This window comes from Brienomyrus brachyistius, chromosome 3, assembly GCF_023856365.1.
Source record: "Brienomyrus brachyistius isolate T26 chromosome 3, BBRACH_0.4, whole genome shotgun sequence".
Lineage (NCBI taxonomy): Eukaryota > Metazoa > Chordata > Actinopteri > Osteoglossiformes > Mormyridae > Brienomyrus > Brienomyrus brachyistius.
In genome coordinates, this window is record NC_064535.1 from 18115661 (window position 1) to 18138351 (window position 22691).

The window sequence follows — 22691 nt, forward strand, 5'->3', positions numbered from 1 at the left end:
TCTAACATGCCGAGTGTGAATTCTTACATGACCATGTTGGTTCTGCTCAGGGGCGTACCACAAAATTATGGGCCCAATACACAAGTAGTGTCCCTGCCCCCCCCCCCCCCCCCCATGTACCTGGACAGACCCCTCTGCAAGCATGAAGCATGTGACAGATATTACCAGGCAATTCCAATGTAATGGATAATGCATATTATTTCAACATTTTGTGTAAATTTCCCTCAAATTTCATATAACCATTTGCATCATAAAAACTTTTATGACATTTTATTGGATTATCCTGACAAAAATAGTCCTTTTAATTTTCAGATTAGTACTATTGTAATGGTGTGGTATGCAAACAACAATTTATTTAGGCTTTACCTCAGATTACAGATGTAACCAAGGCATCACTTGAAAGTGTATTAAACGTTCTTCCAGTTGTCATGCGGTTTTTAGGCAGTTTATACTCATGGGATTTAATTTCATGCAGGCTATCTGTTTTCACATTTGTGCTCACCTTTCTTGGAAAAGAAGTTTGTCAGTAGTTGCTTTCCCTCATTTTGCTTTTTCCCTCCTTCCCGCCTTTCTTTTCTGACAACCTGATTTCGCTTTCTTGGACAAGGGCATTGTCAACTGCAAGGCTACAATGCTCGCTCTAGCAGAAGGAACGGAACGCTAAGTAAAATGCGTCTAGTAAAAAGGCCCGCTGAAGGCAGACTAAACCATTTTGTGTTTTTGCAAGGGATGAGGGGTGGCCTGTCCTCAGACACCATATACCAGGGGTGCCCAACTTCAGTCCTGGAGGGCCGGAACCCTGTGTAGCTTAGTTCTTGGCCCTCCAGGACTGGAGTTAGGCACCCCTGCCATATACAGGATGTGGGATACAAAATTCAATCCATCACTCAACCGATTTATTCAGCCAAAACATTCAATTTACATTAGTTATCAACATTCATTGTCACCTTTATTTATGATAATAATATTGAAAGAAAAATAAATTTCCAGACTTCTCTAGGGCCCTCCCCCGACTTAGGGTCCTGGTAAGACAGTCCCGCTTTTTCCCCCGACTACGGTGCCCACGGTTCTGCTACAGTATGCGGTATTCACTTTGGGAAAATTCATCCTTCACTTGGCATTTTAAAGACAGAAACACTGAAGTGTTGACTTAAATGCCAAGTCTGAGACCAGAGTACAGATGCATTATTTAGTAAAGACAGCAATGCTTTTTACATGCAAAGCCAGGAAATAGAAAAGTTAATTAAACACAGCAGCCAATATGATTACCTTAGCATCCTGACCTCTGAGAATGACCAATTTGCTTCGTAATTCGTTTACTTCCATGGAGGTTCCCCAAATCCTTGGCACAAACAACATCTTTATAATTATGGATAATATCAGATTATTATTCCACAATACCGATTGGCTTCAGTCATTACTCCAAATTCCTAGCTACTCCCCAGAAGGCTCATTAACAGAGTGAATTTGTTTTACAATACAAGACTGACTGAAATGTTTATCCAAAGACAAACCCTTATTCTTGTGTAAAATACATAGCATGTGTGTATCTGGCGTGTCTATGGTGAATAATAGATCAGTTTTGACCTCCCATTCAAATCATTCCCTAGGAAAAATGCTGTGAAAACTTCACACAATCTTTACAGCATCATGGATCAATCAAAAACATGGATATACAATACCAGTCAAAAGTTTAGACATGCCAAGTTGCCTACAGAGAAGCGTGATAGAGTACTGCATCACATGGCCACCTGACCTGAACACAGTAGAAATGGTTTAGGAGCATTTTCACCAGGGAGTGAAGAAAAAGCAGCCAATGAGTTCTCAGTATAAGCAGGAACTCCTTTAGGACAGCTGGAAAAGCATCCCGGGAGGTCACCCCATGGAAGTGGTGTAGAAAAGTAGGGTCAGCCAGTTACTGGGGCAATTGGAGTTAAGGGCCTTACTCAAGGGGCCAATGGTGGCACCAGTCGACCGACCCAAGGATTTGAAAAGACAACCTTCAGAATCCCAACCCACAGAACTGCCCCCCCAACAAATAATTACTTTTCGTTTAATACTTTTTTTGTTCAGCCCATAAGCCATATACATTATATGGACAAAAGTTTTGGAACATACCTCTTAATCATTGAATTCAGGTGTTTCATGCAGACCCATCGCCACAGGTGTATAAACTCAAGCACGTACCCATGTAGTGAGGTGTACAGATATTTGTGAAATAATGGATTGTTCTGAAGATCTCAGTGAATTCCTGCTGCATATTCCACTGTCAACTGTAAGTGGCACTACAGCAAAGTGGAAGTGTTTAGGGACAACAGAAACTCAGCCATGAAGTGGCAGACCACACAAAGTAAGAGAGTGGGGTCACCAAGTGCTGAGGGCCATAGTACGTAAAAGTCACAAATGCTCTGTTGACTCGCTAACTGCAGAGTTCCAAACTTCATTTGGCATGAACCACAGCACATAAACTGTGCCCCGGGAATGAGCAAATACATGTAAGCCTCACATCACAATTGCAATACCAAGCATTGGATAAAGTGGTATAAATCCTGTCGCCACTGGACACTGGAGCAGTGGATACATGTTCTGTGGAGTGACAAATCACGTTGTTTTGCATGGCAGACTAATGGACGAGTCTGGGTTTGGCAGATGCCAAGCAAATATTACCTGCCTGACTGTATTGTGCTCACTGTAAAGTTTGGTGGAGGATGGATAATGGAATAGGGCTGTTTTTTCAGGAGTTCCTGTGAAGGGAACTCTAAATGCTTTGGCATACTAAGACATTTTGGACAATTCTATGCTTCCAACTGGTGTGAACAGTTTGGGGAGGATCCTTTTCTGTTCCAGTACGACTGTGCCCCAAGGCAAAAAGCAAGGTCCATAAAGACATGGTGAAGCTGGTATGGAAGAACTTGACTAGCCCACAGAGAAGCCTGACCTCAACCCTGTCAAACATCTGTGGAATGAACTAGAAAGGAGATAGTGAGCCAAGCCTTCAGGTCCAGCATCAGTGCCTGCCCTCACAAATGCTCTTTTGGATGAATGGGCAAAAATTCCCAGAGACACAGTCCATAAACCTGGGGAAAGCAAGCCTTCCCAGAAGAGTGGCAGCTCTGTTACAGCTGCAAAGGGGGACAAACTCCATATTGATGCCCATGGATTTATAATGGGATGTCCAGCATCGATGGGATGTTCCTGTAGGTGTAAAGGTCGGGTGTCCAATACTTATGTTCATATAGTTCATGTTGTTTTATCATTTTAATGTCTTTATAATTATTCTAAAATGTAGAGAATGGTACAAATAAGCTTTTCTATGGGTAGTTGTGTCCAGACTTCAGACATGAACAGTACAAGTGTTTTGAGCACTCCTACAATCCTTCCCAGACAACTTTCAACACTGATCCATACCATCTTCTCCCAATCTGTAGCAACAGTACCTTCGGAGTCCATACTGAACACTTATCATGGCTAAAGCGCAGGACTCTAGAACACAAGAAAGCTAGGCTGCAATGGAAAGCTGTGCACTTACAGTGGAAAGTCCAAATCATTTTTACCTAAGTACTGATTGAAGCTACTTTTTCTGCTGTTGCCAGGAAATACGCAACACCATACTGGTCCCAGTAACAGAAAGGACAGAAAAGCCCAAGAGCTACAGGTTGCCCATCAAAGTGTTGTGTCACAAGTATTCATTGAACTTTGTACTAAATAAATTCTCCTTCAGATAAAACCGCATTTGCAATGATTCTAGTTACACATAGCCAATGTATAAATTACTGGTGCACCTGCCATGTGTAGTTATAATTGATTATACATAAATCAGCAAGGAGAGGTTAACTGCTGATTCATTTGTTAGAATTACTCGGGGCCAAAAGAAATCTGGAGGAGAACTTAATTCACAGTGAAGGGGATTTAACTTCACATTCTGTCAAACCACTGTTGACATTATAAAGGGATATTTCCAGTAAAGACTATGTAAGTAACATAGACCTGAGGACAGAATCTGAAATTGGGGCAGACAGGGATAAATTTAAGCAGTAACATCCATACCTCACCTCAGTAACCATATGAAAAGACATTAAAGCAATGAAACATACAGTATACAGTGTTACCACACTTACACCAAACGTAGAGTTTCATCCATTTTATATTTATATTTCTTTTTGCTAACTACACACAGGTATGTATTTATGATATATAACAACCGGATGCCCTGATCTTAACCACACTGCAGGTCTGTGGCCTTAACAGCTGTCCTCCCATTCCAGCTAGACACAACAAGACAGACCATTAATGCAGTCATCTGGGGTAAATGCATTTTGCCAAGCAGCATCAGCAGTGTCCTTCGTTCAGCCCTCGCTAAGCCCTGAAAATCTAATTCCTTGCCATTAGGTTCCAATGGTGACATGTGTCATCCAGCACCATTTTTCAGCTCTTCTCTTGTAGCCCTCAGCTGCTGCTACTTTGGAATGAAACTGAACAAATGTCAGTGACTGTTAACTAACTCTGTGCGCACAGCCATGATGAACCTTGTGTGTCCGAATAAGTTATCCTTGTTTCATTATGTGGAGAGGGGATCACTGTTAGAGCACCATTACTGTTTATTGTTGTTTATTATTTATTGTTACTGTCTATGTTTAATTGTGTTTTTACTGTCTAAATATATGTTTTGTGATGCTACTGTTCATCTGACCTTTCCTACTAGAGTAATAGTCAGTCAATCAATCAATTAAAATATGATGGTTTATGCAGAGCTCCATAATAAAAAAAAAGATGATTGTGTCCCTGAAATATTTCCTTATTTGGTGATCATCAATGACAAATGTGTTTTATTTGTGTATTCGGTTTTTCAAGAAAGTGAAAATAAAGGTCTTGTTTTTATTAAATCCTCTCTGTTGAAACTGTATAAGTAATTTTGACTTCCTGCTGAAATTACTGTAGTAAATTTCATATCAGAGGAGGGACATTTGGACGGAATTGCCTCTGATCATATCAGCAAGTACGCAGATAATCCCAACATCTGATGAGAGTTTTAAAGAATATGGTCCCTCTCACTGCTCTCTGGTTTAAATTTCCAATTTCATATCACCCTGGAGCTCAAGAACACAGAGAATTGTGCATCTGCATCTTTACACCTACATTTAGGTCCGGAGTCTATTCCGGAAGCAATGGGCACAAGGCAGGGAACAACCCAGGATGGGGGGCCAGCCCATCGCAGGGCACACTCACACACCATTCATTCACCCATGCACACCTACGGGCAATTTAACATCTCCAATTAGCCTCAGCATATTTTTGGACTGTGGGGGGAAACCGGAGTACCCGGAAGAAACCCCACGACGACATGGGGAGAACATGCAAACTCCACACACATGTGACCCAGGTGGAGACTCGAACCCAGGTCCCAGAGGTGTGAGGCAACAGTGCTAACCACTGCACCACCATGCCGCCCTTGCAAATACATTGAATACTAAAATATGTGTCATTGCATATTTTAGGGAGTAATTTGTCTAAGCGTCTGGGTTCTTCTTCCCCCTTTTAATTATCTGAGATGTCAGTTGGAGCGAATGTTAAGTACCTACCTGAACAGAAATTATAACAGGTTGTCACTCAATTACAGGCTTTATTTTACGCTTGCTCTAACTTTTCCAGCTGGTATCTCTAGATACCAGTAATGTAGGCTACTGCACTATCAGGCTACTATTTCAAGGAAATGGTCCTAAATGTAGGACTCCTAATTTTTTTGACTAAGAACAATTCACAAAGCCCCTTAGCGCTAAAAGTCTGGGAGAACTAAAGTAGTCGAGAGGACTCTTAAGACACTAAGACCAATTCACGAACAGTAGCAAAATTGGTGTTGTCAATCCACGTTGCTGAATTACTTAAAGCAGGGGTCTCAAGATCCACTCAGTTTTGGTTCCCTCTCATTTAACACACCTGATCCTTGTGCTAATTACCACACAGCTCTTGAGCTGAATCATTTGTGGTGGAACAGGGAAAGAACTAAGTTACACAGGGTTCCGGTCCTCCAGGACAGTTTGACATCCCTGCCTTAAAGGATACTGCCTTAGCCAGGAGGGAATAATGACTGTTGTGGAGTTTGTGAATGATACTGTACAATAACATCTCCAACAAACCAAAACAACACAATCATATACAGTAGAAACCATTAATAGTGATCATGTCTCTCTGGGTGAAACTGATCGCTATAAGCAGATGATCATTATCAGCGGTGGGGCCTGATATCTGCGAGGCCCGAGAGCGGCAGGCCTGAGATCTGTGGGGCCTGAGATCGGCGGGGTCTGAGATCTGTGGGGCCTGAGAGCTGGGGGCCTGAGATTTTTGGGGCCTGAGATCTGCGGGGCCTGAGAGCGGCAGGCCTGAGAGCGGTGGGGCCTGAGGTCTGCAGGGCCTGAGAGCAGTGGGAACTGGAAGGGGGCAGGGATGGAAAGCAGCAGGGACTGAGAGCTGGGGGGCCTGAATGCGGCAGGGCCTGAGAAGGGTTGGACCTGAAAGCGGCGGGGCCTGAGAAGGGTAGGACCTGAAAGCGGTGGGGCCTGAGTAGGGTAGGACCTGAAAGCGGCGGGGCCTGAGAAGGGTAGGACCTGAAAGCGGCGGGGCCTGAGTAGGGTAGGACCTGAAAGCGGCGGGGCCTGAGAAGGGTAGGACCTGAAAGCGGCGGGGCCTGAGAAGGGTAGGACCTGAAAGCGGCGGGGCCTGAGAAGGGTAGGACCTGAAAGCGGCGGGACCTGAGAAGGGTGGGACCTGAAAGCGGCGGGACCTGAGAAGGGTAGGACCTGAAAGCGGCGGGGCCTGAGAAGGGTTGGACCTGATTGCGGCGGGGCCTGAGAAAGGTAGGACCTGAAAGCGGCGGGGCCTGAGAAAGGTTGGACCTGAAAGCGGCGGGGCCTGAGAAAGGTTGGACCTGAAAACGGCGGGGCCTGAGAAGGGTAGGACCTGAAAGCGGCGGGGCCTGAGAAGGGTTGGACCTGAAAGCGGCGGGGCCTGAGAAAGGTTGGACCTGAAAGCGGCGGGGCCTGAGAAAGGTTGGACCTGAAAGCGGCGGGGCCTGAGAAGGGTAGGACCTAAAAGCGGCGGGGCCTGAGAAGGGTTGGACCTGAAAGCGGCGGGGCCTGAGAAGGGTTGGACCTGAAAGCGGCGGGACCTGAGAAGGGTTGGACCTGAAAGCGGCGGGGCCTGAGAAGGGTAGGACCTGAAAGCGGCGGGGCCTGAGAAGGGTTGGACCTGAATGCGGTGGGGCCTGAGAAGGGTTGGACCTGAAAGCGGCGGGGCCTGAGAAGGGTTGGACCTGAAAGCGGCGGGGCCTGAGAAGGGTTGGACCTGAAAGCGGCGGGGCCTGAGAAGGGTAGGACCTGAAAGCGGCGGGGCCTGAGAAGGGTTGGACCTGAATGCGGCGGGGCCTGAGAAGGGTTGGACCTGAATGCGGCGGGGCCTGAGAAGGGTTGGACCTGAAAGCGGCGGGGCCTGAGAAGGGTTGGACCTGAATGCGGCGGGGCCTGAGAAGGGTAGGACCTGAAAGCGGCGGGGCCTGAGAAGGGTTGGACCTGAAAGCGGCAGGGCCTGAGAAGGGTAGCTACAGCCGTATCCTTCTGAAAAGTTGTTCTCAGTCACTTTGTGAATGGGTTTTAGGAAAAAACTCTCAGTTAAAATTTTTAATGCAATTTGGGAGTACTCTTAGTGGTAAGATAAAATGCTTTGTGTATATGGGCCCTTGTGTTACTTTTTTCCTTTTTTGAATTTGTAACCTATTGTCCTGAAATATTCAAGCTTTTACAAAAAGTGCCCTTGGGATTGACAGGAGAGAGAAGTTATGTGGGTTATTCTGCTTCCCTGTTGAAGCAGTACCTGAGACGCACGGTTCAGCACTGTCAAAAAGTATCCGAATATTTTGGGAAAACATATAAAATATATTAGCACTTCTAAATTTATCTGTATTTTTCCAAACCAACCTGAAAATCCTGCAGATATGCTTCACATTTTGCAGGACACCATTAACATATTAATATTTCTGTGCACTTTTTTGTGCAGGTCTCTGATTACGTTCTCAAAGCGCTGTAGTTATAATGCCTTTTACATGTCTATGGATTATCAGTCTCCCTCTGAGCTCTTTTCATGCTTGGAATGCAACTAAACAGGAGAATGCTGCAAGACCACCAGAACTGGAGATTGTTTTAATAAATAAAAAAAACAGGTGGACCTTTAGACAATGCAACTTAATCTGGGATTCATCATCCTGTGCTCAGTTAATACTTTGCTCCGGAAAATCTATGGCTTTAACATGAGGGGAGCTCCTCCTCCTCAGAAAGACCATCCTACATCATAACCAACCAACCATTACTGGGTTATTTTTCTTCACTTCCTGTAGATTCCCATTAGTTTCATTTCCCACTTTCTGGTCCCCAAACAAATATATTGTGCTTTGTAGGACGCGGGTGTGAGGGGGTGCCAGTCCAAGCTCATCGATACCATGTTCTTTGGATAAGAAAAGCAAGCATCCAGTTAGAAGCACCAGCAGGATACTTGCTATTCCTTGCCACACTTGTCTCACCCCCTACAATAAATCATTAAAACCATTTCCTGCTGGTAAAAAAAATCATTTGTCACCAAAAGATGGAAAAGCATAGAATTTTGTAGTGTGCTTTACAGTTAGCTACTCAGAAGACCAAAAAAATACAAAAAGCACTATACTTGTACATTGATGATTTACTGAATTGCTTTTAGCTGTTATTTTAAAAACACATCTTTTACAACCCATTAAAGCACGGTGTATGTACTATTTAGTTACTGTGTTCCAGCTTATGGCGTAAAGGGACTGAATGATTGTCCAAGCAATTTACACTTTCTCACAACAAACACACCTGACTCTCAGCAAGCAAACAAATGAACCAGAGCTTGGATTCCTGTGTGGACTTGTTATTACTAGAGATGGTTGCAATAATGCTGCTGTGGGATTTAATCAGTGAATGGAGCAGCTGTTCCTCTGCACTGAAGCTCACTTTGAAGACCACAATAGAATGCTTTCTCTACGATATGACCCTAGACTGTTTGGCTGCGCCGTATTAGTGGAAAGAAGACAATTGGAAGTTCTGGCCCATAGACATGCTCAAATTGCTCTGTAACTAATTATAATCTATTAACTCATGCTTGTATGAAGGCACAAAAAATGTCAGTCTTTCATACAATCACTAAGCACAAGAAGGAAGCTATATGAAAATGTAGAACTGAGATTTCTTCAGATTTTAGCAGTGGTGCCACCAACAATTGTCATTTTTTTGTCCAGTTCTTGTTTACGGCCTTAGTGAAAAAAGGCACAGAACTATCATCACCTAGAAAAAGTGCTGTCAAATTGGTTATAAAAATGCACAAAGGAAAGTGAGATCGGTGAAACCAGAACCAGCAGTATGCGCCAGGACATATGTAGGCAAACACCCAGCACCTACATATGTTACTGGCAATGTGTTTCCTTGCCTAACAACAGAATTACGTGAAATGTACAAATGTGTATATTTTATTACAAATTTGATACTGCAGTAATAAAGAGCATCCCACTAAGATAAAAGAAAACCCCAATGGATTTCAATCAAGTAATCCGCCAATTTTGTTTATTTTTACATATATATCCGAGAAACACCAACAACATTAAGTGTCTATGGTCCATAGGTAAGAGAATAAGAAGCAACGTTTCGAGTTTATATGTCGCCACCTAGTGTTAACCTTCCCTAACACGAAATTATCTATACCGCATTTTAGATTTTAAAATTGTATTAAAACTGTCACTAACGTGCAGAAGCGAATTGCATTCATCTGAAAAATACGGCAGTTTTTCTGAATTAATGAGATAACCATCCTGTTTTTACGAGTAATATTTAACTGTTTTTCTGAATTAACGAGATAAATATTACTCGTAAAAACAGGTTGATTATCTGTTTTTCTGAACTTCTGTCGGTTTATGACCGCGGTAAAGATAATTTGCAGTTAGCGATTTGGTACTCCATTGAATTTATATCTATAGTGCAGTGAGGTGTACATTAGTGAACTCTGGTATTTTAATTGTTACTCGTGATTTGCGAATTCACACATCACCCCCACCCCAAAAAATATTATTTTTATAATATAGAGTATAATATTATACTTTGCCTTTTTCAAGAGTGAATAATAATAAAAAACCTGACTACATAAACAGGTCCAAACAGGCTCATACTGACCAGTCTGATTTAAAAATTTTTTAATCAACTGAGTCCAGAGTTCGTTTGCCAGTGACCTGATATGTGCGTGAGGAAGAAGGGATTTAAACTAGGACTGTACAATTAATCGAATTTTAATCACGATCACGATTTTGGCTGCCACAAATTGCGATAGCAACATTTGAATAGGGGCTCTGCTGCATATGAAAACAAGCACCTTCTCAACCAAAAGTCAGCCAAACACCAGGGGGCGAACGAAAGCATAGGCTGTATGAGCGACAACCTCAAATTGTGACAAAGTGAGACGTAATGTCGGGAACAGAATGTCATATGTTTTTGTGCTTATTAATTTAAGTATTCCCAAAGATTAATCTTAATCCCACAACAGTGATAAAATAAAAGCCTTGCTTTAACATAAATGATAAAGGAATAGATCGCTTTAGTCGCTAGTACAGTTTGATAAGCGCACGCGGTTTTATTTAGAAAAGATACAAAAAGAGACGCATGTAATGTTTATTCATTCGTTTTGTATTTGTTCGAGTAACAAAGCAAAGGAATTATAACCCAGATAGCAAAAATCATTTGGCCCAGATCTGGCCCAGATCCTTCCTAAGTTCTGGGCCAGATCCGCACAACGGACTTGGGCCGGTGTCCTTTGGCACAACGGGCCAATACCGGCGCGGATCCGGTTTTCTTTATCTGGACCAGAACTGGGCCAGCTCCAGACCAGATGAGGATTCTTTTATAGTGATTTGGCCCAAATCTGGGCCAAATGTGGACCAGTTCTGTAGTGAATCTGGTCCACATTTGGGACAGATCAGGGCAAGTCTGGTCCAGATCCGTATTGAATCTGGACCAGCTCATTTCGTGGATTTTATAAATACTTAATATTACTAGTAAAGCAAGTAGTAGCATACATTTGCTGAATGTCAAGCTAATTTTATTATGCCACTAATTCAAATTAGTAACTAAATCACCACTAGGAACTAGATGCTTGAGGAACAAACTCCTTTACGACAATAAAGTGGCAATTCTGGGAATTTAGCAACATGACAGCACCACCTTGTTAAAATACATTTATATTTCAGATTGGAAACGTAGCATTTCTGGCATTATGAAATATGACTCAAGAAATTTGAACATTTGAAATTTATTACAAACAAAACTATACAAAATTACAATGGTTTTACATAAACATTTTGTTTCCCAACGTAGTGCTTAATCCTCAAGAGGCATCTGCAAACAAAAAGACCAAGAAAAAAAGCTGTTAGTTGAATATTAAAGATTTCAGCCAAAAACAATAAAATTTCAGGGCTTCTTAAGTTTCAAAAAGTTAAATTTAAGACTAAGATCTCTTTAGACCTCTTTGGAGACATTTCACATTCATACTGGCAAAAAAGTACAAAGGCTATGAAACAAAAGTGATCTGAAGTTTTAATCAAATTTGATTTATAGGTGACATGAGGGAGAGGTGGGTGATTAACCGATGTTCAATCATTTCAGGTAAATGAAGTTTTTATGTCGTCCAGCTCCTGTTTCTAAAAGGGTTTACACGGGTCCTTAAGTCTTAAAATATCTTATTTTTATAGTTCTTAAATGTATTGATCATGTCTTACGAACATGCTTTTTAATGTTATGTAAACTTTACCTCTATAATGTTGCATTAAATGACGTGACACCTGTGAGCTAATTCAGGCAGCCACACTTGAATCCTGCACTGTGCACTGCATTCACATGGCACTTCCTCTCATTGAAACATAAAACATCAAAGCGCATTAACCATGGCAGCAAGGTAGAGCACTGGTGTTGCTTTGTCACCCGGGCCCAAGATAACGGTGCATTTTGCTGGTCCAGAATACAATTTACGGTAGGCTAAAGTTTCGCTCAGTGTCAAGTGGCTGCATGACCCAGCTACAGACAGCCGTTTAGGAAATACATTTTGTATGGTTATACTGTAATATTATATCTTGCCATACAAATGTGCTGCAGCTGCATTCAGGGAGCACTGTTATTGTAGCAGGGTATGACATTAAATGCTAAATGTCCTTTTCCTTTTGGAGGTCAGCACCTATTGCTCAGAATATGATTCCACATACTAACTGTACTATGTTGTGAACACGAGTCAAGTCTAAGTCTCAGAATAACCAAGACAACCCAAGTTACATTTTTAAAATTGAACCAAGTGCAAAAATCAAAGCTAAAAAAACACACACTGCCATAATGCTTCTTCCATAGAAATTTCACCTCAGTTGATGCCTCTTTGGCTCTTGCACGTTCTTTCCGGCCACCTCCACGGTCAGACGCCAGGTTAAACCAACGGATGGTGTAAGAATCGACCTCACTATCTGCTACACCGGAGGAAGACTGGTTCTTCCTTACAGCTCCTGTTGAAAGAAAACATGCAGCACTTGAGAAGCATCCCCAAAACCCCAAGCTAATAAGGCCTTGATTGAAAGCTCTGGTGTGATGTAGATCAGGTAAGGAAAAAACAGCTATGTCAGTGATTAAAATATAAATTTTAATTGATCAAAATTGATCACATGATGCGCAACTTGAGGAAATACTACACATGATGAATTACTACATGCTGTGCCTTTCTGTTTGCAAGGACAGAGTTAGAGGTTTATGGACTCGGGTTGTTTTGCTCTCCAGGGCTAATTCTTTTGGCAATGAGTTGGTTCACTATATTTTACCTGTACAGAAACTCTGTATAGAAATAGAAACTCTCAACCATCAGTCAACTCAAAGACATGCATAACCTAATGCTGAGACAAAACAGAGCTGCCCAAGAAACATTTATAGCCAATTGTCCAATTATTTGAGTTCTTGCAATGTTGAAATGTTTAAAAGAAATACTAACTTGCATAGTTAAAAAAACTGTTTTAAAAAAGTAGCATCTTTGCCCCATGTACCATGAAATTCACATCTTTTATAACAGTCCTGCAAGAAAGGTGTCTAATACCCAGCTTCTCTGTATATACCATACTTACTGATCAACAAACTTCTTGTATGCATTTCTTTAAAGCACTTTTTCCCATTAACTCCTTTCCAGTTTATTTTTTTGGCTACTGCATCTGAGAAAAGCCTTGAAAGTATGTTCCATGTGACTCGTTTAGCGTTTTGTCCTCCTGTAGCACCCAGAGCAGAAATCTGAAAAGACAAAAATATTTCATATAAAAAGGCAAAGATAAGTATACATACTAACTGAAAACCAACTGTAGAAGATCCTGATCGTACATCAAATCATGTCATACAAACAATTCAGGGTTTATTAAACCTAATTTATTATTCGGTTTTGCTGTTTTCATTAACTATGTTAAAGTTAATCGATGTAAGAAGTCAGTTTTCAGAGATCTGATACAATAAGCAGTATATTGGCCCAGCAATGATTGTTTTATTTAAAATTAAAATTTAAAAAGTTACAATACCATGTTTTGCTTAGCATGCGAGTTTCTTGAATCTTTAAGCCACTCCTCCAACTCCTCAACTTCAGACATGGTGGCCAGTGGCAAACTGATATTGGGAGGCATTTCAGCAACAACAGTGTCTGTCGCCATACGTGCAGCAAGATTATTAACGATAGCAGCAAGCTGCATCTGCTGTTCCTTGATATGTTCCAACAATGTTAGGATGTGCAGTTGAGCGGCTACAAAGAGTTGGGAAAGTATTTAATTAAAATAGTTGATTTACATATTTTTTATAATGTGGTCACAAGGTCAATATTATCTACCAAGTTCTCAATATTTATTATTTTAAACATCGTTTAGTCACAGACTCAGTTTCCAAATTAAAAGAATTTTACCAGAGCAAGGAATAGGTCCAGTGCCTGTCCTCCCCAGTCTAAACCTGGGGTTAAATGAATGGTCTTGATGTTCTTCAGAAATAGGTGTAGCAGAGACCTGGCTCATAGAGCTTGAGGGCATGTGAGAGATGGGGGTGGTAACTGCATGCACTGGAGCTGGAGAAAGGAAAGCAGAATGCATGTAAGTGATCGCTTTCATGAGCAAAGCCTTATAAAGTAATCATAAAAGTATAGTACCTGTGTAACGGCCGTGTTCAGAATGTCTAATGGAGAAGTGGTGAAGAGGACTGGAAGGCATGCCAAGTGTCGTAATGGGGGCAGGTGGCACAGCTGGGAAAAATGACAATCATTATTTTTATGTGAATATTAGAAATAAACACAGCTATTCGTATATAAAATAATTCACTATCATAGCAGTAACTTAAGTTTCAATGACTCATCTGACTGAGTTCTGCTAAGCACATGAAATTACAGTAACTGTCAGTCCTTCAGAACTAAGCCGACTGAATAGTAATATTAATGTTTAATAGGTGGATATTAGCATAACCGGTGCTTACAGAATAATTCAAAGACAACAGAGGAACATACTCGTAAAACAGGGATATTCAGTATGGCTCAGGTTTAGCAGAGGTCCAGTAGAGGTCTGGCAAGCTGAATCAGAGGGTATGTCAGGAGTAGGTGGAGGAATAGGTGGTGCTGGTGCAGAGGAGATACTGCTGCATCTCCTCTTTTTACCCACTTCTAGTTCATTGTCCGAGTCTGTATCACCAAAAACGTGCCTAACAAACAAAACAAATCAAAATCAAGCACAGTTAATTTTTTGGCACGACTAAAAACAGTCAAAACCGACAGAGACTCCTTGTATCAGACTGTGTTCAGTTTGTTTAAACTACATCAATAAACTACATTAAAATGAGTAAGAATTGCTTAAATTCAACCAGGCACTAAATATTCAGTCTACTCTATAGATCTTGTCAATGAATCCCTGTGTCATTTGAAGTTGTGCAGAAGTAATAACCACACTACAAACTACCTTTTACGTATTTGATAATTAGGGAAAATTACCATAGCAGCACAACATATCAGTTTTGCAACACCTAGTATGTCCTCTCTGGTTAAATATATCTGCCTAAATGTTCTTATATTTTCAAATGTTGCCTATGTCTCACATATCAAACCTTGGCTTAATTTTTCTTTTCCTAATCACTTCTTCCTCGTCGTCTGTTTGTAACTCAGACGTGTTACAGGTCAGTGAGGCCCTCAGTTTCTCTCTTGCCTTTCGATAATCACCTGATCAGAATTCACAAAATGTCAATAAATGCAAACTCACACATAAGAAATGCTTAAATGTATCACTTTACACAAAATACACAAGCAGTTCCATTTTGTGGCATGATCTGGCCCTTTAAGTAATGCTGTTTTCATGCATGCGAACTCCAACATGAAGGCTACAACCTTACCTGCTGTTGTGTCTTGCAAAGCAGATTATTTACACACTGAGCTCTAGTTGAACTATTATTTCCTATTGGTCACTATACTAGCTAAGTAGTTTATTAAGCAGAGTACATTTTTAAGATTCCATTTAAGAAATAATTTACACTGCTGTCCTTTTCTCTTCTTTGAAAAGAAACTAATGCCAAGTTTATAGCAAAAAAAATAGTATGTGTTCCAACTCAACCAAATGCAGACTTAAATTTATGTAAATTAAGGGATACATTAACATAGTAACAGACATTTGTATAAAGCAAGTAAGCAAATCTTGGTAAAGCAAGTTCATAATTAGAATTTTAATTGTGTTCATAATGGAGTCCGTATATTTCAGAACACAGTTGGGTTGAATTTTGTCTCTACAAGAGATCCTTACCAGTTCTTGAGAGGACTCGAACATCATACTGTTTCCAGCCTGTTCTTGGTTCCTCACACTTTTGTACAGCTCTGTTTATGCGTTCATCATTACTATAATTTGGCCACCAAGTGACACCATCCTCAAACCATGACTCGGCTATAATATTAACAGTCTTGGTTTCCAGAAATTCAACAACCAAAAACATCTGAAAAAGAAATTGTTATACATTTAAATACACAATCCATAAAATATTACTACCCCTTTTGAATCTATGCTCAAACCTTTTTGACCAAACCTCAACATTTTCTTTCAATAGTCATTTCATGTCTTTACATTGTGATGAATTCTATTACAAGCAGAGTCTGCCTTTTGTTGCAAAACATTCAAAATGCACACGTACAAGGAATTGTACAGTGTAATCCAGTGTTATGGTACATAATTTAATCTTATGGTTAGAAATCTTTATCACTTGCTGTCTTTCAGTCACAACAGGGTTAAGGTACAGTAAAAACAATGGAGAATGGGCTAACAAATAGCACCAGCTTACTCTCACATCAAGACCTCCTCCTGTACTAAAGATATGGTTGATTGATAAATGTATGAAGTGCAATTAATAATATTGATTTTGCACAATATTACCCAGCCCCATAATGTTTCAACATGATCAACAAGATTTACATATATTATTATGTATAAGATTTAACATATATTAATTGAAAATGTTTCAAATGGGCTGCAGCAGCTAGTTTTGGCACCACTTTTATTAGAATAGAATAGAATAAACCTTTATTATCCCACGAATGAGAAATTTAGGTGTTACAGAGCTCTTGCACAAAAACGTAATATAGAACAATAGGAGCAGGTAGATACACAAAGATATAAATACAAATGTACAAAAGTTTTGGAAATAAATGAAGATGTACAGAGATATGTACAAAATGTACAGAGATATGTACACAAGTGCGGGGGTGGGGTGGGGTGTGAATGATCCTGGTTACAGCATGTGATATGTCAGTTAAACATATATGAGTAAAAAATACTCACGCTAAACTGTTATAATGTCTGACAGCCGCTGGTAAGAATGACCTGCGGTAGCGCTCCTTCCTACACTGTGGGTGTAGAAGTCTATTGCTGAATGAGCTGCTCAGAGCTCGTACAGTCTCATGCAGGGGGTGGGAGGTGTTGTCCATAATGGATGTTAGCTTAGACCGCATCCTCTCATCCCCAACCTGCTCGATGGATTTCAGTGGGCAGCCCAGGACAGAGCTGGCCCTCTTCACCAGTTTGTCCAATTTCCCCCTGTTCCTCTCTGCAATTCCACCACACCAGCAGACCACAGCATAAAAGATAGCAGATGCTACCACAGTGTCATAGAAGGACCTTAAGAGAGTCCTGTTCACCCCAAAGGATCTTAGCCGCCTAAGCAGGTGAAGACGACTTAGACCCTTTTTGTAAACTGCCTCAGTGTTTGTAGACCAGTCCAGTTTGTTGTTTAGGTGAACACCCAGGAATTTGTACTCCTTCACCGTTTCAATGTCCAGACCCTGGATGTTCACCGGTGTAGTAGGAGAAGACTTCTTGCTGAAGTCAATCACCAGTTCCTTCGTCTTGCTGGCATTAATATGAAGATGGTTCAGTTCACACCAGCTGACAAAGCGATCGATGACCCCCCTGTATTCCAGCTCGTTCCCCTCTGACACCCGACCAACAATGGCAGTGTCGTCTGAAAACTTCTGTAGATGGCAAGTGTCCGTGTTGTAATTGAAGTCCGCAGTGTATAGGGTGAAGAGAAAAGGGGCGAGTACTGTTCCTTGTGGGGCCCCCGTGCTACAGACTACCACCTCAGACACACAGTCCCGGAGTCTCACATACTGGGGTCTCCTGGTGAGGTAGTCCGTAATCCACGCAGACAACTGATGGTCCACTCCCGCTCCCTCTAACTTCCCCCTCAGCACTGAGGGCCGGATTGTATTGAAGGCACTTGAGAAGTCAAAGAACATGACTCTCACAGTGCTCCTAGCCGTCTCTAGGTGAGAGAAGGCCCGATGCAGCAGGTAGATGACAGCGTCATCCACCCCGATGTTCGGCTGGTAGGCAAATTGCAGCGGGTCCAGATCCCTCCTGACTAGCGGGCGAAGGTGGTGAAGTACAATCCTCTCCATGGTCTTCATCAGGTGTGAAGTCAGGGCAACAGGTCTGAAGTGGTTCAGCTCCTTGGGGTGCGATGTCTTTGGGACCGGCACCACGCAGGACGTCTTCCACAGAACGGGGACCCTCTCCAGACTGAGACTGAGGTTAAAGATGTATGTGATGACCTGGCACAGTTGACCTGCGCAGTCCCTCAACAGTCTGGAGCTGATTCCATCTGGACCTGCGGCCTTCCTGGTTTTCATCTTCATCAGCTGACTCCGCACCTGGTCAGTTGTGATGGAGAGGCCACAGTGTAGGTTGTGGGTGGGTGACTCCTGCTGAACGGCATGGGGGGGAGGGGCAGTAAGGCCGTTGGGGGACGAAGGGGGCAGATGAGGTGCCGCCAACCTCATTATTATTCACTGGGTATACTCACATCATCAAAATGCACATACATACAGAAACTTTTGTGGAAAAAAACAGTTAATCTTCAGTTCTTCAAAAAGTTAAGTCAGTTGTCAGTCAACATAAATTTTGTCGCCCACTACTCTGCTCCCAAACATAAACTTTCCACAACTCCACCTATAACCTAGTACTAGAACTGTTGATATGTAAGAGGGGCATGACAACAAACCTCTCTTTATAAGGCAAAAGCACACACTTATGAGAGACCTGTGATGCTTTGGCCACCTTCAATGGCCCTGTAGGTTGAGACACAATAAATATTCTGAGAAAATCAGAGCTCATCGGGTAGTTGAAGAAAGTTTCCATTTGTGTAAAAACTTTAATTACTACATATATTCCGTCCACAGACTGAATGATGTTATGTATGACACAAATGTCTCCATCTATAGCAAAAACATTATCACCTGTGGAAACTTTCATTGACCATTGCTCAGTCTGCAGCTCCCTGTACTGTGCTGTTGCTTGAAGGCCATCAGGAACAGGTCCAACATAATGTTGCATCCTTAAATTCCTACAGGGCATCTCAATAATACTGATCTTTTTAACCTCAGATAACCTTCTTATAATTTGTGCAAGGGGAAATTCTGGCTTTCGTACAAACCTCTTCAATTTACGGAGATAATTTTCATATGGAAAAGCTGAGACAGAGTCCAAACAACCATGCAGTTGGGCATCTGCAGATAGGTGGACCAATGCATGGACATTATACACTAAGGCATCCTTGCCATAAAGTTCCCCAAAATGACTTACAAATGTTGTAAGTAATGTGTTTGCATAGTTACAGTACAAGGAGCACAGCTGAGGACTGACAAGGATGCAAATACCTGTATAAAATAACACGAAATTGTTATATAAATTACTATCTAAATGTGGTGCCAGAGCAATAGAGCCAGTATACAACAGAAACTGCCTTAGTTCAGTTGCTTTCCAACGGTCTATCTCTCTTAGAGACCTTGGCTTCCTTGCAAACTCCACTGGTATATATGTACGCATCTGAATCAGACTTTGAGAAATTCTATCAACGACATTAGAGGATAAGCGAAATTTCAAAGGCCCCCTCAGCCAAACATTTAACAATCTACGTGTGACACCTAAACATGCGAGGTGCATGTAATCTAGAGGGAATCTAGTTACCATACCAACATCTAGACCAGAAAATCCATGTGGTCCATTGTGGTGATGGTCCTTGTCAACTCTGTCTGAAAATGATGAATCATTGCGCAATACAAAATTATTTATGGGGTATGTCATTCTGTTGTTAACGTAAACACCTGGCTGGCAACACTTGTCACATCCATGATATGCATTGTGAGCCTTTGTGTTTTTTACAAATGCCCTAGCAGGGGTATCACATACAACCGAAGCCAGTTCAATGAAGACCTTTTTCCCTCTAAAATTAAATCCTTCCTGCAGCTGCTTTAGCTCATGGGTAAAATCACTTAAAAATTCATCAGGGGCATTTGGTTTTTTTGTACCACAAAAAAGGCCAATAACAATGGGTTCCTTCATCGGGACACTTAACAAAAGTCCTAAAATGGGCCATAACTGTATATTTGTGCTCTTGAACAATGGCAAGCCATCAATATTTATCTGTAATCTAAAAGTAAAGCCATCTGCAACATTCTTAATTAGCTGGGTTAGTGTGTCATGCAGTGCTGTCAAGATACCTCTATAATGATACAAACCACCACATTTTTGTTGGATTTTATATTCAGTGTTTGTTTGAAGGATGGTTCGAGCATCCTTGGGCAGTTCTGGGTGGTACACTCTCAACAAACTAAGGAGGGCTGTGAGTGCTACTAAAGAAACTCCAAACTGTACAGACCAATTGGCTAAGCTTGCAACAAGGCTGACTGGCTTGTCAACAAACTGAGACTCTGACTCAGAATCAGACTCTGAAGCATCTAGTCTCTCTGCCTCTCCTCCAGTATCATCTGTGCAAAGTGCATCTAAATGGTCATCTATCGGAGAGAGACTTGAGTCACTGCAGCTATCAGTGTCATTGGTGGTGAACTGAGAGTCAACTCTGTCAGCTGTTGTTTGCTCTGATTCTATCAGACAGTCTTCTGCAATGTCATGCAGTCGTTTTTCTAAAGAAATGCGAGCCCTCCGCCTGACTCCAGAGCTTGTTAATGGAGATTCCCTCCTTTTCATTGTCTCTAAAAAGATTTAAGAAAAACAGCTTTACAGTGCATATGTACTGCAGGAATATGTTGCCACTAGCCAGTATAATTTAGCTGCACGTGCCTTTAATGCGTGTGTGTGTGTGTGATATATATCTCAATGACTGAAGTCATTTTTACTCTAAAAAAATTTTTCACATTCAACTAAATGAGCAAAGAAATATGAAGAATAGAAAGCATGAAATATACAACTATGGTACAGTTACAGAAAGAACGTGAATGGCTTTTTCACTCAGAACTGATATCACAATTCTCTCACGATTCTGCCTCGAAACGCTAATTTATAATGTTCAGTATAAATACAGCCTTCAATACATGTCTGTATGATTTCTGAAGGTATATGCGAGTGGAGCATCGGTTTGATTCACAGGCGAATCTAGCCAATAATACTCAAAACAAAAACCAAATGACACTGAGACACTGACCGTGCACTGAGATTCTGACCTATTCATTAACGTTTAAACGTTTCCCCCCTAATTTGTATTGTATAATTATCAGACAACAGTTTTACACGGTGGTATTTCAAATTTTTCCAGATAGCTAGAATATTACAATAAAAAAAACACTTACCCTTGGATATGTGGTCGAACCTAAAACGGAGAGAGTATGCTATTGAATGTCAAATGTCTGCACTTTCTCTCGATTAATCTACTAAATCACCCGAAGAACACAATTAATTGAAATACATAACATATTTCATGGTATTATAACTCTCAGTGACCTTTTATTAACCGACCCACGCTTATTTTAGTAAGAGCTATAGCTAACAGTCAGATCAGTTGCCGGTTAACAAACTATATAGCGACAAAAGTCACACATTTTAAGATTAACTTAACAATTAACGACCCACCATAATCAAAAAGGTATTAATTTACTTCTAACACAGTTTAACCGCACTGTGTGTCTTGTACGTACCGGAATAAAACTGTTTCCTCAAACTTTTCCTGCGCCTCGACCCAAGCTGCGGTTATCCTGTCAGATTCCAGAAAATGAAAATTCGCGCGCTCGTTCCCCGGATCCGGCCCGTAGCTGCTTTGATTCTGCTGACATTATTGCGTTCCCGCCACTGAAGCCTAGGTCCGGCCCTTGTCCGTATCGCAGCTGTAAAACGGATTTGACTGTAACGCGGATTTGCCGGCTTAGATGCGGATCCGGATCGGAGTCAGCTGCTGTCTGGGAAGCCACTTCAGTCGAAAACGGTATTTTAAATCTCATTTCAAATAAAATGCAGGGTTGGCAACTTTGGTCAGCTGTATGGAGTGAGATTTTCTGTTCTCTGTTCTTCACATACATTTACATGTATGTAAGTTTTATTACCTTGTAAATAGTCTGTAGGGTTTGCAAACTGCCGCAACATTTTTGATGCAGCTAATTTTAAGTTCAGAATGGAATATAGATTTGCCGTAAGATTTCTTGCGTGAGAGTATGAAAGAGTTCGCAACCCTGAACACGGACTTTTTTTTGTTTCACTTGAATTGATTTGTATAGAAAATAATAGTATACAGTTGTTAAGAAGCAGAAACTTCGACCAACATGAAATCACCAATAAACGACTTCTATTTATTCAACATTTTATAAAATGCATACTACGTTTTAAAATTTCCAGCTTTACGGACAGAACAGCCACTCTGTTATGAAAACTATGGCTTTTTGAGTGTTAGCTGCTGTTATTAACACTAATAACACATTAGCGCTAACAAAAGGGCTGCAAACACCGAAGTAGTTCTTGCTTGTTCATTGGCGTGGGAAAAGGCGGTTCTAGTGTTATTAGGGGATAATCATCGTTACCTGCAAGATAGCTAGTGTGGTGAATGTTGTGGGGAGTATCTGTTGTGATTGTTAATGGGTTACAGCTGGGGGGGAGGAATGTCTTTTTAAATGGGGGTGGAATAGATTGAGGGGTTGTTCTATGTTTGGTTTGGTTTGGTGGAGAAAGGACCGGTGTGGTTCGGGAGGGAGGGGAATCCCTTGGCTGTCCGCGGTTAATGTTGGGGAAAATGTGGTGTGTCCGTCGCTGATGTTAGATCGGCCGCGGGCGAAGATAAGTAGGTAAGAGTGAGGTG

At 41.4% G+C, this 22691-nt stretch overlaps 1 protein-coding gene across 5 annotated transcripts; it reads right to left on the minus strand.

The window, feature by feature from the left end:
- Nucleotides 1-11336: 11336 nt before the first annotated feature.
- Nucleotides 11337-21800, minus strand: LOC125739063 (uncharacterized). Of its 5 annotated transcripts, none has more exons than XR_007397038.1 (10): nt 18417-18480; nt 15869-16055; nt 15183-15294; nt 14593-14783; nt 14242-14334; nt 14005-14160; nt 13631-13848; nt 13193-13330; nt 12447-12586; nt 11337-11438 (listed from the first exon to the last, which is right to left on the minus strand). XR_007397038.1 is itself a non-coding variant. In XM_049008768.1 (10 exons), exons 1-10 carry the CDS (start codon nt 18435-18437, stop codon nt 11421-11423), a joined length of 1296 nt encoding a protein of 431 aa, XP_048864725.1. In that variant the 5' UTR covers nt 18438-18480; the 3' UTR covers nt 11337-11420. The 5 variants fall into 5 exon arrangements, 4 of the variants coding, with proteins under 4 accessions (XP_048864725.1, XP_048864724.1, XP_048864723.1 ...); XM_049008768.1 differs by having other exon boundaries at nt 13193-13352; XM_049008767.1 differs by lacking the exons at nt 11337-11438; nt 18417-18480 and adding exons at nt 21199-21218; nt 21544-21800 and having other exon boundaries at nt 11445-12586; nt 13193-13352.
- Between the last annotated feature and the right edge of the window lie 891 nt (nt 21801-22691).